Source organism: Scyliorhinus torazame, chromosome 6 (genome assembly GCF_047496885.1).
Source record: "Scyliorhinus torazame isolate Kashiwa2021f chromosome 6, sScyTor2.1, whole genome shotgun sequence".
NCBI lineage: Eukaryota > Metazoa > Chordata > Chondrichthyes > Carcharhiniformes > Scyliorhinidae > Scyliorhinus > Scyliorhinus torazame.
The window spans coordinates 228,749,150-228,768,956 of record NC_092712.1 but is presented as its reverse complement, the minus strand read 5'-3'; the positions used below and the strand labels follow the sequence as shown (position 1 = coordinate 228,768,956).

Sequence of the window (19,807 nt, the reverse complement as noted above, 5' to 3'; positions counted from 1 at the left end):
CCTCAAAAGCGCATTCATCAAACCCCTCCTACTGCTGCACAAAATTCATGACCCCAACATATTTGTCAACAATCAATTACTTATTGTCTACCATTTTCTTGTGTACCCTGAGCTTTAACAAACTTAAAAGATGAGAGTCAGATATGTCAATAAGAAAATTATTTATCGTTTTCATGGAAAAATATAGAAGAATACTATGTAGTAGAAAAAGGTTATTAAGTTACTGTTAGTCAACGGTTTGGATAATGCATTACATTTCATGTCACAGCTTCTCTTACTTAATCTATATTTAAAATAGTGAGCGGCCCTAACAATCATTATCATTTCACCTAGTGGTGGTCCTGTGTGGTCATGTTTTCTGATTTAAACTCCAGTCACATGACATGACAAATGTACAGTACCATTCCTAAATTCCCAAATCAACACAGAAATTGTTGTGATTTTTTTCAACCAGTAGAAATGGTTAGATTCACACTGTCAAAATCCATCTTGATTTAAAAGCCCCTCTCTAAATCTCCTCTTGGTCTTATATGCTCCATCCGGGTGTGTCAGTCAAATCTAAATCAAGCCTACATGAAATGCTCATTCAAGGATGCCAAGCAGTATTTAGTACTTGCCTTATTGTGGAAAGGACAGAGTAATGGTAAGATAAATATATTTTGGCCATTTATTACTTATTTCCCTTCCTTAAGTTTGTTTTGTCTTGTTTGTACTTGGGATCCCTTATGCCTTTGTATCTATCGGTGTAAATTTAATTATTTGTTCTTTCAAAATTGACTCCATAGTCTAACTGAGTTTTCTAATGGGTATCTCTCTATGACATATTTGGAAGAAGGCCAAATAACTGATAACATGCTATTCATATTGTAAAAGGGGTGATCTGCTAGCACTTGTATATTTACATTTGCTGTAGATATGTGACTAGTGCAGGCCAGGATCCCATTCCAAATTAAGCTGGAACAGCAGACCTGATGGCAACACTAATGTCTGTGAATGCTTCATGAATTGTCCTTTGGGATGCCTTCACAGAATTATCCCAATTAAGGTACTTCATGTTTTCCGTGGTGGTTCTGAAAGAAGGCAAGCCATGATGATCAACTGCCATTGGGCAGAATTTTTGCATAATTGCAGAGTGCTGGATCAAGAGGGAATAGCCGAGTGAAACTCGCTGGCTTCAAAGATGCTTTTTATTGCCTGATTAAACAACACTCTATGCAATTTTAAAGCGTTGGTGAGGTCGGTGTTGGGGGAGCAGGCAGGGGGGTGATGCTACAGACACCTTTTCCGATCTCAGAGTTACATTTTAGCTCCCCTCCCCCACATATATTGGGATTCCCCACACAAAAGGGCACACCCCCCCCTCCACACCATGTAGACATCAGGGTCACCAATCAGCACCCCCCACAGTTCAGCCGGCACCGGTGTAACCCCTCCTCGCTGGCACCAACTCTACCCGCCATTACTGGCAATGCCCTCAACACCCCCACCCCCCCGTCACAGTCTCTGCTCCCACCTCCCCTTCACAGTCCCCATTCCAATGCATACACAACTCTTCCCCCTCCCCCTCCCTCCCCAATATCAACAATCTTGCAGGCTCTCTCCCCCTATATATGGAGAACACCCCCAATGGTGTTCACCAGAAGGCCCACTGTGGCACTGCCAACCTGGCACTACCAGGGTGCTGGGGCAGTGCCAGGGGACAGTGACAGGACACTGCCTGGCCATGTCCCTCACCACCCGGGGGCTATGCTCACTCTGCGCTCCTGGCGTGGTCGTCATGACTGCTTCTTGTTTTCATAAACCAGTAGTGATTTGTGCCAGCGTGATGTCACGCTGCCAAACGGGGAAGATTGAACATGGTCGGATGCTATGGCCATTCAATTATATTAAATACTATTTTAAATCTCATAAATTAGGTTCACGCCCTATTGGGGTGTCAAACTGATCCCGCCATTAGCAGGGGTGGGGACGATCTAGTTCTAAAATCTAGCCAGCACAAATCCCATTATGTCCCTCCCGCAAGACTTTGCAGCCATAACAGGATTTGCGCCTACTGCGAACGGGATCTGCTAAATTCCGCCCATTGCCTCCTAATTGTCTGCACTTGCCAAAGTAACGTCGAACAGGCAATGACTGTGAGGAACTGTACAACAGATTTAAGTCAGCTCGCAGCCTGGTGAAAAACATGCCATGTGTTGCGAAGACTCTGCAGTTACCATATAATATAGGACTGGTGAGAATTGGTGAGATGAATTGTGCCATGGGCTTGTGCAGATGACCACCATTTCTGGGACTCCTGCTGTATTATCAGCTAAACCTCACCAACTATCAAGCTCAAGCTACTCTTGTTACCTAACTGCAAACTGGGGCGTCAGTCTCCGACCCCCCAGCGGGTCGGAGAATGGCCGTTGGCCGCCGTGAATCCCGTCCCCGCCGGTTGCCGAAGTCTCCGAAGGGAGAAAAGTCGGCGGGGCGTTAATGGCGCCGCAGACGTCGGAGAATAGCACGGCAGCCGATTTTGGGCCTGCCGATATACTCCCTTCCGGTTGGGCCGAAGTCCCGTCGACGTGATGACCGGTCACGTCGACGTAAATCAAACCTCCTTTTCATCGGCGTGAACCTGTGCTCCAGGGTCACGCCAACCAGCGTGGAGGTGAGTGACGGCCTGGGGGGTTGGCTGCTGGGCAGGCGATGGCGTGGCCGCAGTCTGAATGTGTGGGGAGAGGTGTGTGTAGGGTTTTGTGTGTGTGTGTGCGGCGGGGGGATGGTTAGAGTGTGCTGGGCTCCGGGGGAGTGCCGGGAGGGGGGTCCGTGCCGGGGAGGAGGATGGGAGGTCCGTGCCGGGGAGGAGGATGGGAGGTCCGTGCCGGGGAGCAGGATGGGAGGTCCGTGCCAGGGAGCAGGATGGGAGGTCCGTGCCGGGGAGGAGGATGGGGGGGGGGGTCCGTGCCGGGGAGGAGGATGGGGGGGTCCGTGCCGGGGAGGGGGATGGGGGGGTCCGTGCCGGGGAGGGGGATGGGGGGGGGGACCGGGGAGGGGGATGGGGGGGGGGGGACCGTGCCGGGGAGGGGGATGGGAGGGGGGGCCGTGCCGGGGAGGGGAATGGGGGGGGGCCGTGCCGGGGAGGAGGATGGGGGGGGGTCCGTGCCGGGGAGGAGGATGGTGGGGGGGTCCGTGCCGGAGAGGGGGATGGGGGGGGCGGGGGTCCGGGTGGGGGAGGAGGATGGGAGGTCCGTGCCGGGGAGGAGGATGGGAGTTCCGTGCCGGGGAGGAGGATGGGAGGTCCGTGCCGGGGAGGAGGATGGGGGGGGGTCCGTGCCGGGGAAGAGGATGGGGGGGGTCCGTGCCGGGGTGGAGGATGGTGGGGGGGGGGTCCGTGCCGGGGAGTGGGAGGGGGATGGGGGGGTGGGTCCGTGCCGGGGAGGAGGATGGGGGGGTCCGTGCCGGGGAGGGGGATGGGGGGGGGTCCGTGCCGGGGAGGAGGATCGGGGGGTCCGTGCCGGGGAGGAGGATGGGGGGGTACGTGCCGGGGAGGAGGATGGGGGGGGGCCTGCCGGGGAGAGGAATGGGTGGGTCCGTGCCGGGGAGGGTGATGGGGGGGGGGTCCGTGCCGGGGAGGAGGATGGGGGGTCCGTGCCGGGGAGGAGGATGGGGGGGTCCGTGAATGGGGAGGAGGATGGGGGGGGGTCCGTGCTGGTGAGGGGGATGGGGGGGGTTCTGTGCCGGGGAGGAGGATGGGGGGGGGTCTGTGCCGGGGAGGGGGATGGGGGGGGTGTCCGTGCCGGGGAGGAGGATGGGGGGGTCCGTACCTGGGATGGGGGTGTCCGTGCCGGGGTGGGAGATGGGGAGGGGGTCCGTGCCGGGGAGGAGGATGGGGGTGTCCATGCCGGGGAGGGGGATGGGGGGGGGGGGTCCGTGCTGGTTAGGAGGATGGGGGTGTCTGTGCCGGGGAGGAGGATGGGGGAGTCCGTGCCGGGGAGGAGGATGTGGGGGTCCGTGTCGGGGAGGAGGAGGGGGGGGGTCCGTGCCGGGGAGGGGGATTGGGGGGTCCGTGCCGGGGAGGGGGATGGGGGGGTCCGTGCCGGGGAGGGGGATGGGGGGGTCCATGCCGGGGAGGGGGATGGGGGGGTCCGTGCCGGGGAGGGGGGATGGGGGGGTCCGTGCCGGGGAGGGGGATGGGGGGGGTCCCTGCCGGGGAAGAGGATGGGGGGGGTCCGTGCCAGGGAGGGGGATGGGAGGGTCCGTGCCGGGGAGGAGGATAGGGGGTCCGTGCCGGGGAGGGGGATGGGAAGTCCGTGCCGGGGAGAAGGATGGGGGGGGGTCCGTGCCGGGGAGGAGGATGGGGGGGAGGTCCGTGCCGGGGAGGGGGATGGGGGGGGGGTTCCGTGCCAGGGAGGAGGATGGGGGGTCCGTGCCGGGGAGGAGGATGGGGGGGGGGTCCGTGCCGGGGAGGGGTATGGGGGGGGGGTTCCGTGCCAGGGAGGAGGATGGGGGGGGTCTGTGCCGGGGAGGATGGGGGGGGGTCCGTGCCGGGGAGGAGGATGGGGGGGTCCGTGCCGGGGTGGAGGATGGGGGGGTCCGTGCCGGGGAGGAGGATGGGGGGGGGTCCGTGCTGGGGAGGGGGATGGGGGGGGTCCGTGCCGGGGAGGGGGATGGGAGGGGGGGTCCGTGCCGGGGGGGGGAGGGGGGGGGGTCCGTGCCGGGGAGGGGGATGCAAGGGCAAGTGAGTTGGTCCACCTGTCCAGTTGCCAGCCTCCAACAGTTGGACCCATGCGGTCCATGCCACCTGGCTGGGGGGAAGGAGGGGATATGGGCAATGATGACATGTCGTCGTTCCCCCCCCCCCCCCCCCCCCACCCAAAATCAGGCCGTCATGTTTTCCGATCATCCAGCGATGTTGGCCGCCGTGGCAGCAGCCGCTAATGTCCATGTTGCCCTGGATGAGGAGGAGGAGGAGGAGCGTGCCAGAGAGGCGGCGCAGGCTGCCGCAGAGGGGCAGGCGGCAGCCGCCCAGGCTGGAGGGACACCTGACCGACAGGACGAGGAGGGGGAGGAGGACGTCGCGGCCCCACGGCAACGGAGGCACCCGAGGGCGCCCCGTGTGTACCGGCCCCGGCAGTCATACCAGGACCTCATGGACCGGAAATGCAGGAGGAGACGCCGGATGAGGCGGGAAACCGTGGCACACATCTGCGACCTGCTGGCACACCTGTCACCGCGTGGCACTGGCGGGGGACACCCTCTCCCCGTGTCAATCAAGGTTACGGTGGCCCTGAACTTTTATGCAACGGGGTCATTCCAGGCACCGAATGGGGACCTGTCCGGCATATCGCAGACATCGGTGCATCCGGGCAGTGACAGATGCCCTATATGCCATGGCGCACCGCTACTTCCGCTTCCCTGTGGACCGGGCCAGCAAGATGCCCGGGCCGTGGGCTTCTCTGCCCTGGCCGGGTTCCCCATGGTCCAGGGCACGATTGATGGGATGCACGTCGCCGTGCGACCACCTGCAGATAACAGGGCCGTGTTCACCAATAGGAAGGGGACCTATTCGATGAACATACAGGTGGTCTGCGACCACCGCATGATGATCCTGCACGTCTGCGCCCGTTACCCAGGCAGTGTACACGACTCATACGTGTTGTCGCGGTCATCCATCCCCGACATGTACGAGGAACGCCATCCCCGGCTGAGGGGCTGGTTGCTGGGCGACAGGGGCTACCCATTGCGATCGTGGCTGATGACGCCTATACGGAGGCCACGCAATGAGGCGGAGAACCGCTACAATGATGCCCATGTAGCGACAAGGGGAGTGATAGAGAGGTGCTTTGGCGTGCTGAAGATGCGTTTCAGGTGCCTGGACCTCTCTGGGGGCGCCCTCCAGTATCGGTCAGATAGGGTCGGCCGCATAATTGTGGTGTCCTGCGTCCTGCAGAACATAGCCCAACAGAGGGGCGATGTGCCGCAGGCAGAGGAGGGCGGAGTGGAGGAGCAGCAGGAAGAGGCCCAGTCCTCCCCAGATGAGGGGGATGGGGGCAATGGTCAGGGCAGACGGGCTAGACACAGGCGGGTGGCTGTCCACCGTTACCGGCTGGCCCAGCGGGCACGGGACAGACTGATAGCCGCCCGCTTCACTGACTAGATGGGCGTGGGAATCGGGTAGTGTGGCCACAGACCGCACACCATGGCAACAGCCGACCACCCACACCCACCACCCATCCACCCACCCAGCACCCTCACCACCCTCCCCAACACCACCCACCCCACCCGTATGCACACCACCCTCCCATTGCCGATCCACCTGCGGCACAATAACCGGGCTCACACAGTTGCGGGTGGACGCGTGTCTATTGCAGGCCATGGAGGATGATGACAACCCGCCCTGCGATGAGCTCCTGGCTCCACATCGTTGGACTATGTCTGACCCATGGCCCCAGTACCACCATCCACCCGGACCATCCCTGCATGCGGCTGTGACACTGCAGCGCACGGTCCCGTCCTCTGCCCGGGGGGATGTTGATGGCGGCCCAGGGGGAAGGGGGCAGACTCACCTGGGGCTGAGGTAAGACCACCCTCACACACACACTTGCGCTCAACGTACATGACATCCCCGCACGCTTTGGACACTGCACAAAGGCAGCTTCTGTAGGTGTAACATTGACTTTAATAACCAAAGGAGTTCATGCACGTGCCCTAGCCCCTAAAACTCATCTGTGCCCTGCACCCGTGCCAACTTACTCAGTGTCTAATTGTTTGGCCTTACGGGCCCTTTGACTACGTCTACGTGGTTCCCCAGACGGTACAGCAGAACTGGAGGTGGACTCCTGTGATTCCTGCCCTCTGACACAGGATCCCTTTGGCGGCCGTTTCCTGGGGCGTCCTGGCCTAGATGGGCCAGGCTGCGGCCCGGGCGACTGGGATGGCGAGCTGCCAGCCTGTCCTGCCCGTTGCCCACCCGATGCACCTAGGACGGAAGGGGGGGAGACCGAGGTGTCGTGGTGTTCCGGGACCTCCCCTACAGGGGGAGCCGGGACGGACCACAGCACCTCCTCCTCCCTCGGGATGTGCCCGATGGCCCCCAGGCCTCTACATGGGTGGGGGATGCGTACGGACTGCCCATCCGACGCCCCCCCGACATCTGGCGCTGCCAGTCCTGGAGGCCCGTGCTGGTATCGACAGGGGTCTGCAGGTTTGCAGCCATGGAGCCCAGGGGGTTGGCAAACCCTGTCTGTGACTGTGCGACGCCAGCTCGCACATGGCCACTGGCGCCGATGCCCTCAGCGATGGCCTGCTGAGACTGGGCCATGGCCTGCTGAGACTGGGCCATGGCCTGCAGAGACTGGGACATGGCCTGCAGAGACTGGGCCATGGCGTTGAGCGCCTCTGACATCTGGCGCTGGCACTGGCTCATGGCCTCCTGTGAGAGGGCAGCCATGTCCTGGGCCACAGACGCCGCCTGCACGGAAAGCCCCAGGCCTCGCAAACCGTTCCCCATGTCTGACACCGTCGCACCCATTGCCTCCACCGCGGACGCCATCCGTGCGGTGTCGGCCTGGGTGGCACGCATGACCGGCACCACTCCCAGCTCCTGGACGCGGGTGGACTCCTCCACCTGCGACTGCAGCCGCCGCAAGCCGGCCGTCACCCTCTTCGCTCGTCTCCGGGTCGGTGGTTGCATCGGATCTATGTGTGGGTGTGGTAACTCCAGGAACCCGGGATCCATCTGGGCGGCAGATTTTCGCTTGGGCTGGGCTGCCCTCCGACCGCCCGGCCCCTCTGCTGCTCCTACCTCCACCTGCTGTACCGGGACGGCTGTGTTTTGCGCACCAGTGAGTGTACCAGACGCCTCATCATTAAAGTGCCCAACCGAGGTGAGTGTTTCTGCGATGGTGGAGGGTGTTGGTGACAGCAGTGGTGTTGTGTCGTGCTCTTCGTCCCACTCTGAGTCCATGGCACTTTGCGGTGGGGGTTCATCTCCACCCATCCACTCTGAGTCACTGCCCGGTATTTCATCTTCCTGGGTAGTGCTGTCCCGGGTAGGGTTGTCCCGGGTAGTGGTGACCCGGGTAGTGGTGTCCTGGGTAGTGGTGTCCTGGCTCGGCTGTGACGGGGGCCTGTGGCTGCCACTCTCGTCGCTGGGTGGCACACGCCTGCGTCATCGCACCCGCACGTGATGGGGGCGTCGTCTCCCTGTTGCTCCAGGTCTCTCCGTCTCCCGTGGTCTCCAAGGGACATCCTGCGGGCGTCGCATGCCGGAGGGTCCGGGTCTCTCCGTCTCCCGTGGTGTGCGAGGGGCATCCTGCGGGCGTCGCATGCCGGAGGGTCCGGGTGTCTCCGTCTCCCGTGGTGTGGGAGCGGCATCCTGCGGGCGTCGCATGCCGGAAGGTCCGGGTCTCTCCGCCTCCCGTGGCCTCCGAGGGGCATCCTGCGGGCTGTCTGCATCTGCGGGGATGGGTGCCTCGACGTTTGCTCCTGCGATACACAATGAAGCATGCATGGTTAGACACGCAGGCAGTGATCAGGTGATATGGGGGAGGGGGATATAGGGGAGGGGGGATATGGGGACGGGCTGTCGGTGGCTCACTTGCTAGTACGCCCCCGACCTCTGCATCAGCAACCTCACGGTCCTCAGGTCTGCCAGCCAGTTCCAGGGCCCTTTCCTCGTGTTCGGTCAGTGGCCTCTCATCAGCGGGGCCTCCTCCAATCCTCACATGCTCCCTATTGTTGTGTGCTCGCTTCTCCTGTAGCGGAGGGGGGGGTTGGGGGTGGTGGCAGGGGTAAAAGGCAACAGTGTTAGGCAGGTATATGAATGCACGCCATCGGTTGCGCGTGTATTGCAGAGGTTAAGGTTCGGGCTGGATTCACTTGGGGATATGGGGGAGGGGGGATATGGGGGAGGGGGGATATGGGGGAGGGGGGATATGGGGGAGGGGGGTTGTGGGGGGGATATGGGGGAGGGGGGATATGGATATCGGGCGGGGGAGGCTCACCCTGCCTGCTCTGACGAGGTCGTTCACCTTCTTGTGGCACTGGGTGCCTGTCCGTGGTGTCAGGGCCGCAGCGGTGACGGCCTCTGCCACCTCCCACCACAGACGCCGGCTGTGGCGTGGGGCAACTCTGCGGCCGTGCCCGGGATACAGGGCGTCCCTCCTCTGCTCCACTGCATCCCATGACTGGAACCTCAGGGCTGAGCGGCGGCCAGCCATCCAGTCGGGTGTTCCGGTCGGTTGCTGCGGTCGGGTGGGGGAGAGCAGCGCGTCCTTATGAGCCGTCACGCCGTGCGGCGCGTATGACGCTGCATGGCGTGAACCACGTGCGCAAGCGCGGATCCCGTCACGTCGCTGCTAGCCCATTTCGGGCCTGATACTTTTCAACCATTTTTCAGGCGTGACGCAAGTCGGATTTGCGCCGTTTTTTGCGCCGATCGGCGGACTTTGCGCCGATAACGGAGAATTTTGCCCCAGATGCCTGAAAATTGGGTTTCTTTTCCTTTTATTTTTGCTTGCCTCTTCTTCCCCAGATTTGGCAAAGGATGGGTCAAAATGCATCTTCACGCTTCGCAAAGCTTTCAGGATTTTTATCACGGTATCGTTGTGATGCATCACTTTTAATTCCTTAAAGTTCCACTTACATTTCTTCTTTCTCAATGCAACTGTGTTCCCAATATTCTCCCTTACCTGCGGCTTTCCCAGTGAGCAGACCTCAGAAATTTGGATGCAAACATTCTATTCTCCCATTTGTGCGTCTGCAGCCAAACAAGAGCTGTTTTATCTAAGCCACACAGTTGCAGAAATTCTAGACTGATGTCTTGAAGTTAATTTGGAAGTTTGCGGGAGTGGGATGAGTTAAATTACTCTTACTGAGTGCTAGCATGTGCTTGACTGGCCAAATGGCCTCTTTCTGTGCTGAAGCCATTCTGTGATTCTTGTTGGACAATTGTTTGGCGACAATTGGATACATTTCAGCAGAAAAGTGGCTGACAGTTTTAGTGACAAGATAGGAAGCTGGGATTGATCCAACAAAAATTGATAGAATTAATTGGGCCAATTGGCTTTTTCATGTTCCAACAAATACTTGTGTTCTTTGCCAATGCTGATACCAGAATGCATTTGTTATTCCTTTGCTACAAGTTGAAAGCAATAACTCATCATCAGTCATTGTTCTCACTGAAAACCTTGTAATTGAATTGATTTTCTACCCTTTAGGATATCTGTAAAGCACTGTGGTGTCATAGAGTTGGCCGAAGATGTGAAACAAAATTCATGCCAGCTGCTGAGGGCACTGTCTGTGGGCTCAACAGGGTAAGGTAACCTTTTGCTATTTTCAGTTGATAATAGCTTCTGAATTGTACCTTTTAAAATATATCTGTTCATTTATTAAGCGATTTATAATAAAACTGGTTAGTCAATCCTAATTTGTATTTAGAAATCATGAAGAATTTTTATTTGCAACAATATGAACAGCCTTAGTTACAGCATTCAACTTACATTTCTGGTTAAATTCAACATGGAGGCAGGTGACACGGTGATGCAGTGGCTAGCACTGCTGTCTATGGCGCTGAGGACTCCGGTTCGATCCCCACCCTGGGTCACTGTGTGGAGTTTGCACATTCTCCCCATGTCTACGTGGGTTTCAGCCCCCACAACCCAAAGGTGTGCAGGTTAGGTGGATTGGCCACGCTAAATTGCCCTTTGGAAAAAATAATTGGGTACTCTAAACATTTTTTTTTTTACAATTCAACATCGAGGCAATACAAAGCTTTATGATACCGGGGTATATATTAATATACCCAGGCTAACCAGGGTGAGTTTGAAACAAACTGTGAATTACTTACTGCACAGAAAAATGTTCACCTCTTTGGTTTCCTGCAGTTGTACTAAATGGTCATGTGCTTGTAATAATTCTTCATGATTTCCAAAAACAAAATTATTGTTTTAATGAATTTGAAGACCGAAATTGAATTTGATTTGTGGGATAATTTTTTGTAAAAACAAAATCATTAGATTATGGATTTTTTTCACTGAAAATTTCCTCAATAAATTGAAAATATAAAGTGACTTTTCTCCCAATAGCAGTAAATTAGTGTTGATTTGATTAGGCATGTGCAGATCTTTCTATTGGTTGAAAATAGTAGGGCCTGCTGGGCATTGTACAATGGCTGGAGTGTATATTGGAACCATATGGAGATTAGTAGATGTTTTATGAATATGGCATAAGAGCCAAATATAAATAAAGATAAATTTCATAATGGACAGCGAAGGGGATTGGAAAGTTTGGTTTGGAGAGCAGCAGGCGGATTCTTTGAGCTGCTGTAGAGCAGGATCCTACACTTGGAGCAATGCCTTGAAAAATTTAGTCCAGGGTGTCACAAGTGTAACTAGAGAGGCCAAGTGAAACCCTGCATCATATTTATAGCAAAGGGTGCATTCACCTACGGCTTTTTAGTTTTCTCAGTTCTGTAAGCCTCTACAGAATTGTTGAGGGTAAAATTCAACTTGGGCATTTATACCCTAATATGTAAAACCCATTGCTATCTGTTTTGTGCATATGCTAAAGGTATTTTTTTACCCCTGCTATTTATGTGCCTGCTTGAATATGAGAAGCGGCATAATTTTTTTAAATGTCAAATTAACTCCAAATAGCTGATGTTGTTAATGTGTTTCAATTCAACTTCTGTTGATGGCTGTTTTTTAAAATCTATTGTAGACCGCCTTACATTGTACGATTATGGTCTGATGAGAGGGTTTTAATTAACAGACATAAAGAAACGTCAACATTTATTTTAAATTGTTAGCAATGTATAGCCACTACACATACTCTTATAGTAACACAGAGAATATACATATTTTTAAAAATAGCGGGCGGGATTCTCCCTTTTGGGGACTAAGTCCCCACGCCCACTGGAAAACGTGCGAGAATTACTCCTGACCATTTCCTCAAAGTCAGGGGTGATTCCCCATTTTCTAGGGGGCTAGCAGGGCCCCAGCGTGCGCTCTGCAGCTCTGGCTACCGGCAGGGCCCTGCTGTCCAGACAGCACGGCCACGCATGCGCACGCCGCCCGTAAGCGGGTCTATGCATGCGCGCAGCGGCCCACTTCGGCGCTGGGGGCCGCCGACCTGGCGGACCCACACAGCGGACCCGCGCGGAGTAAGATAGGTCCCCCTCCAGATCGCGATTGCCCACCGATTGGTGGCCCCCGATCGTAGGCATGGCCACCGCTGAGGCCCCCCCCCGCCCCGGAGTCAGAGACCGCGGTCGCAGGTCCGAGCTCCCACCGGGTGGTGCCAGATGTGAATCACGCCAGCGGGAACTCGGCTGGTCGACCGCGGAGAATCGCCGCGGGGGCCTCTTCCAATGGCCCCCGACCGGCGCCGCGCCGACTGCGCGTGCGCGACTGGCGGGCCCGCGGAGAATCTCGAAAACGCCGTCGCGCCGTATTTCCAGGTGAACGGCTAATCTCCGCCCCCGCACCAGCCGCAATTTCGCTGCGAAGGGTCAGAGAGTCCCGCCTATGGGCTCTGACCTGCTAATCCCAGTTTTCTGTGTTTTCACTAACTATTGGAATTATGTGGTAATTAGATATTAATCGGGCGGCTGCTGGCATCAGCTCATGAATCAATGTTGGTGTGCTGTCATTGTCTCTTAGTAGATAATTTGGTTCAATATCACGGGTGCGATTTAATGAATAAAAGAGTCCCATTGTGGCCGGGTTTAGCAGGTTGTTTCCCGCATTGGGAAATGACCCCGATATCAAATGGAACTCTGTTGCTTTTTCGGGCCTTGGCAGCGAACTCCCTACTGAGGCCGCACTCATCTTCATTTTTAAATGACGCCACGATCTCTCGAATCTCCCAACGCAGTCCCCTAAACGCTTCAACTTATCTGTTGGGGGGTCCACGAGGCCCCCCGCCCCCCGCCCCACCCCACCTCAAACAGGCATGCACAACTATGCCCGATCTCAGGCGCAGGCAAAATGCCACCTTGGCACTGTGGCACAAGGTGCCAAAGAGTAATTAGCAGTGCCAGGGTGCCACCCTGCCCAGTGGCAACCACCTGGGTACCTCCGATCGCCTGGGACCCCCCCCCCCCCCCCCAATTGCTATTCCGCCTGGTCCCAATTTGTGGAAACCAGTGCTGAATGGCGCTTGGCTGGGGATTTGATCCCAGGCACTGATTAGAGCCAGTGAAGACATTTTTAATTGTCCCTAACTTGCACACACATTTTGCAAATTTAGATCCTGCCCATTGTGGGTGGGATCCAGATGGCGACGTCTCGCAAGATCCTGTTAGATCACGTGAGGCGTGGCGAGCCGAGCAAATCTGATGAGAGGCCAATCACGAGATTTTACCAGCCTTGTTGCGAGCCCAAGTTGGGCACAAGGTGGCTGTTAGGTCGTGCCCTATATCTTTTGCTCTTAAGGCCTAAAGTCAGAAGAGTCTAAGTATGAGACAAGGCATCGTTAGTGACTATCTCTTTGGACTGGAATATATGAAACTGAGGATCTTTTAAAAGATTAATCAATCGAGAAATAAATCACATTTTAAACAAAAAAGAAAAGAAATTGGTAACACAGTATTTTAATATATTTATCAACATTCTCCAGAGAGAAACTATTTAAAAGTAGATGTCATGCTCAAAAATGGTAATTTGCCAAAACATCAAAGTGAGTGTTGCTGTGCTTGCATTACTTTTAATAATTCTAGCAACGAGCAACACGATTATAATTTTTAAGTGACAGGTTAATTGTATGCAAAAGCTGCAATGATTTTTCTTGGCATGAAATGAAAGACAAATGAGCAAAATGGATGTATAATTAGTAAGCCATCTACGCCAGGTTTCAATTTTAAGCACTTTGAGGAGTCAAGTACTTGTTGGCTGGTTATCAAAATATGACGTATGTCTGAAGTCCCAGGGTTCCTTGGAGGTATTTTACTCCTACAAATACAGAAGTACTTTTTTATGGTTATAGTACTAAATGAGCAGAAATTTCCCCCAGTTAAATATTGGGAAGACTGAAGCCATTGTCCAAACTGTGTTCCCGAGCTACTGACTCCATCCCTCTTTCTGCCAACTGTCTGGGACAAAACCAGACTGTTTGCAACCTTTTTGTCAGATTGGACCTTGAGATGAGCTTACGACCTCCTATTTCTGCCATCACTAAGACCGCCTATTTCACCTCTTAAGTTCAACATTGTCTCAGCTTATTTGCGGTTGCAACCATCATTCATGCATTTGTTACCTCTAAGCTTGATTATTCCAATGTGCCACTGACTGGTCTTCACACTGCCCCTCCATATGCACGAGGCCATCCAAAACATTGCTAACCTAGGGCGAAATTCTCCCCCAACGGCGGGATGTCCGCCGACTGGCGCCAAAGTCGGCGCCAATCAGACAGGCATCGCGCCGGCCCAAAGGTGCGGAAGGCTCCGCATCTTTGGCGGCCTAGCCCCAACATTGAGGGGCTAGGCCGACGCCGGAGGGATTTCCGCCCCGCCAGCTGGCGGAAATGGCGTTTGTTTCCCCGCCAGCTGGCGCGGAAATGCGGCGCATGCGCGGGAGCGTCAGCGGCCGCTGTCAGTTTCCCAGCGCATCCGCGGGAGCGTCAGCAGCCGCTGTCAGTTTCCCGCGCATGCGCAGTGGGGAGAGTCTCTTCCGCCTCCGCCATGGTGGAGGCCGTAGCGGAGGCGGAAGGGAAAGAGTGCCCCCACGGCACAGGCCCGCCCGCGGATCGGTGGGCCCCGATCGCGAGCCAGGCCACCGTGGGGGCACCCCCCGGGGTCAGATCGCCCCGCGCCCCCCCCCCCCCCCCCCAGGACCCCGGAGCCCACGCCGCCTGGTCCCGCCGGTAAATACCAGGTTTGATTTACGTCAGCGGGACAGGCAATTCCTGGGCGGGACTGGGCCGGAGAATCCAGCGGGGGGTCCCGCCAACCGGCGCGGCCGGATTCCCGCCCCCGCCCAATCTCCGGGAGCGGAGACTTCGGCGGGGGCGGGATTCACGGCGGCCAACGGCCATTCTCCGACCCGGCGGGGGGTCGGAGAATGACGCCCCTAGTCTTAACTCCCACTAAGCCCCGTTATTCAGTCTGATTTTTTTGTATCAATTCGGTAACGAATTCTGATATTTTGCTTCTGCTCTATTCTGTGTGTTTATTTGTGTTAAAGACAAGCATGCAAAGAAATTCCTCTATCTGAATGGATAAACTTGAGAAAAATCTAACATCTGGCATTAGGCTCCATTCATGACAAACCCAAAAGTTGTGCACACCTTTTTAAAAATAAATTTAGAGTACCCAATTCATTTCTTCCAATTAAGGGGCAATTTTAGCGTGGCCTATTCACCTACCCTGCAGATCTTTGGGTTGTGGGGTTGAAACCCACGCAGACACTGGGAGAATGTGCAAACTCCACACGGACAGTGACCCAAGGCCAGGATCGAACCTGAGAGCTTGGTGCCATGGGGCAGAAATTTGAACAGGAGTAAAACATTCGACTCAGTACCTGCTGTGTGCATAACTAAGCTCTGTGCATCACTATGGTCATATTACTATTGGCATACAAAAGTCTATTTTGATCTTGAATGTGTTCAATGACTGAGCATACACAGCACTGTGAGATAGAGAATTCCAAATATTTGCAACTCTCGAATATAATTTCTCCTCCTTCTTGGTCCTAACTGGCCAACCCCGTATTCTGACACTGTGTCCTAGATTTTCCAAGCTGGGTTACTATAACTTCCAGAATTTACCCTATCAAGCCCCTGAAGAATGTTATGGGTGCGATTCAACAGGAAAAATAGAGGGTGCGATTTACTGGCCGCATCCCGCCCACAATGGGCAGACCTAGACTCTCATAGTTAAAAGAGCTTAAAATCTCTCTCTGCAATACTGCCACCAGATCTAACGGCCACCCGGTATCTAGCAGCCTCGCCGAGGAGACCCCAGCCTGGCACTGTTCAGCACTCATCCCCACAAATGGGGGCCAGGCGAAATGGCACTGGGGGGGGGTGGTCTCCCAGGCGATTAGAGACCCCCGGGTGACTTGCCAGTTTTTATACTCTATGCCCCGTCCAATGAAGGCAAGCATCCTGTATGTTTTCTTGACTACCTTGTCCACCTGTGTTGCGCCGGCGCTGCATGCAGCACTCCGGCGCAGTGCTGGCCACCTGTGGGCCAAGGAACCGCTGGGCCAGGAGGCCCATTGACGCCGGCATGAAACACTTTGGTGTTTACTCAGGCGTCAACACTTTAGCCGCGATTTTAGAGAATCCCGGCCACAATATCCCTCGTTATCGAAGGCTCGCTAAACTTCCCATACTTATCCTTTGTTCTCTCAGGAACGTTACTTTCCTGAATCCTAATCAACTGTCGCTTGAAAGACTCCCACATGTCGTTCGCTAGCGCTGCAGGGAACGGCCCCGTTAATCCCGCCCAGAACAGACTCTATTTTTGTTTAGTTAAATTGTGCCCAAAGTCCCATTTTTAGCACTATTCAACGGCTCTCAGTTTTTTTTTATGGCTTTGGTGAGGAACCATCCCATCAAGGTTGCACTCAGCTTGTCAGTGCAAGAAGACATTGGACGGCATTTTTAATGATGCCTCGAATTCCTTGACCTCTGGACTCCCTCACTGCGGCCTCAGGACACCCACCCCCCAAATGTACCTGCTAGGGGCTCTTCGAGCCCCCCCTCATCCACCCCCCTCACCAACCCTCATAAGGGCACCCCGGTCCCGAATGCTGGCAGTGCCAACCTGCCATCCTTAAACCTTCTAGGCTGGCAGTGCCAGGATGCCAAGGTGGCAGTGCAAGGTGCCCAGGTGCCAGCAGGAGTGCTAGGGTATCACTCTGCCCAGAACCCCACCACCTGATTGTCTGGGAGACCCCCTTCCCCTCCGTACCATTACGCCTGGTCCACATTTTTGTGGACCAGCACTAAACAGCGTCACAGCGAGGTCTCCCAGGTGCAGGCATTTGATCCCGGGCCAAGGAATACTCCGGCACTGACATATTTAAGTGAAGTTAACTGCTCTCTTAAATATGCAGATCTTGCCCCACTGAGTGAGGGCGAGATCCAGATCGCAACGTCTCGCAAGATCTAATTAGAATGTCGCAAATCAACGAGAGGCCACTCTTGTTATTTAATGGCTTCGTTGCATCCCGACTTGAGCACGACGAGGCTGTTAGTTCAGGCCCATATGTTTCAATGAAATCACACCTCAGTCTTCTAAATTCCAGGGAATATAGGCTGTATGTACGTGCTCCCTCCTCATAGGGCAAATCCCTCATCCCAGGAATCGGTAAAACATTTGTTGCATTGCATCAATGGCAAGTATAAATTTCCTCCACTCAGGAGACAAAACTGTACATCGTACTCTCGGTGTAGTCTCACCAAGGCCTCATACAATTGTATTGAGACCACTCCACTCATATTCTACTCCCTTGTACTAAAGGGCGCGATGTAACTGCAACGTTTCCAAGTGTCGTTTCAGGCGGGTTTGGCTGGGCCTTTCAGCCCAGCTCTGTCGGCGGGTTCCCCACCACTATCTAACCACACTTAGTCACTGTTTTGGGCCCTGGAGCGTTTTTCTCCACGCGAGCCCACACTTGGAACTATTTTCATCACTGGGGGGCTGAACTCGCTCGCCAGACCGGCTCCTCCGAGATCGAGCCACCATTTTTAATGGTGTACCACAATCTCTGAGTGGGCATGAGGGTCCCCCACACCCCCACCCACCAGCCAAGTGCTGATACCCTGCTATGGGGTTCCTGAGGGGCACCCCTTTTCATGCATTCTTTTGGGATACTCTCTTCCAGGTCCCTCACCCTTCACCCACCCCTACCTTCCAGAGCCTCCTTCATATCTGCCCTGCACTCTCTTACCCTTCATACCCCGCCGCCCTCCTTTCATGGGCATTGTCCCCTCAGGCCCTGACCGTTATCTGTGCCACCCGGGCACCTGGCACTGTCGCATTGGTAGTGCTCCTGCTAGCTTGGCAGTGCCAGCCTGGCAGTGCCACGGTGTCCGTGGGCCAGAAGATATCATGAGGTTCAGCCTGTCCTATCTCTGACTGCCCAGGGTCCTCCAATGGTCTGGGACACTCTCTGTTCCGCTTGGTCCATGTTTGTGTGGACCAATACTAAGAGGCGCCTGGCTGGGCTGGCTGGTAGGTGCGGGAGCCGGTTAGATCCAGGATCAGCACAGTTAAGTTCCCCGTTTAGATATGGGACTGGGTACCACCCATTGTGGGCAGGATTCTGATCGCACTGCCTCATGAGATCTAATTAAATCTTGTGCGGCATACTAGCTGTCGGGAAGCCCGGGGCAGGCGTTTCCCGGCATCTACCGGTCGCGTCATGTCTCCATTTGGCCGCAACATGGCAGGTCGATCACGGCCAATGTCTGACACACAATTAACTTTACTAATTGCTTGCTGTACCTGCATATTAACTTTGTGATTCAAGTACAAGGACACCCAGATGAAAACTCAACATTTCCCCATTTAAAAAATATTGTTCTTTTATACTTTTCCTTCCAAACTGGGTAACTTCAGACTTGCCTCTATTATATTCTATTTGTCATCTTCTTGCCCATTCATAACCCATCTAAATCCTTGGCACCTTCCTCACAACTTACATTCCCACCTAACTTTACGTCATCAGCACCTTGGATACATTACACTTGGTTTAATATCAGTTCTCTCTTCAGCCAAAGCACCTGTTATTTTTAACATTTGGGACAAATGGTAACCTCTGTGCATTACCTCATATTTGTTCCTGCCACTTTTTCAAAAATAGAACAACATCGAGCCAGTACAGACACAATAGTTGGATTGCCTCCTGTGCTGTATGATTTTATGAAGGTTGCATTATTCTGTGACATGATAAGAAATTTGTACATTGTATTAACTTGGAAATTTTGCAATTTGGCTTTCAAGTGTGAACTGATGCCAATACAGCTGACGTATTAGACAATCTGGGCTGTGACTGATAAATGTATTAAAAATCTGTTCAGGCATGAAGGTTTTTCTTTAACCTTTTCTCTTCCTGCAAACTTAAATAAAGTAGTGACGTGGGTGAAAATGGGTGGGTTTCTCTGTCCCAGAGCCAAACTGCTCCCACCAGCGGAGGAACCAGAGTGATTCCCGCTGGTGTTAGGAGTGACCCCGACATGCCATTCCATGGCACTTGGGGAAACAAAGGCAGGAATTCTGCCGTTTTGGGACTAAGTCCCCATGCCCGCTGGAAAACGGGCGAGAATCACTCGACTTTTTCCTCGAGAGTCCGGGGTGATTCTCCGTTTTCCGGGGGGCTAGCAGGGCCCCAGCGTGCGTCCCGTAGCTCTGGCTGCCGGCGGGGCTCTACTGTCCAGACTGCCCGGCCGTGCATGCATACGGCGGCCGCAGGTGGGTTCACGCATGTGCGCGGTGGCCCACTTGGCGTGGGCACCGGCGACAGTGGGCCCGCGCGGATTAAGGTAGGTCCTCCCAAGACCGCAATGGCCATCCGGTCGGTGACCCCTGATTGTGGGCCTGGCCACCGCTGAAGCCCCCCCCCTCCCCCGAAGTCACATTCCCTCCCCCCAACCCCCACCAGGACCGCCACCGTGGCCACGGGTCGGAGCTCCCGTCGGGTGGTACCAGATGTGAACCATGCCGCCGGGAGTTCGGCCGGTCGCCCGTGGAGAATCGCCTCTTTCAACGGTCCCTGACCGACACCGCGTCGACCGCATGGGCGCGATTGGCGCCGATTCTCCAGCCGCCAGAGAATCACATCCTGGCGTCGGAACAGCAGAACCGGACATGGAG

General features: G+C 55.1%; 1 protein-coding gene across 1 annotated transcript in view; it reads left to right on the top strand.

The window, feature by feature from the left end:
• adamts16 (ADAM metallopeptidase with thrombospondin type 1 motif, 16) overlaps window positions 1-19,807 on the top strand; it is a 359,351-nt gene that overhangs the window by 156,683 nt on the left and 182,861 nt on the right. The window contains exon 11 of the mRNA XM_072509492.1: window positions 10,206-10,301. Within this exon, the coding sequence (XP_072365593.1) occupies window positions 10,206-10,301 (96 nt within the window). The remainder of the gene's footprint in view (window positions 1-10,205; window positions 10,302-19,807) is intronic.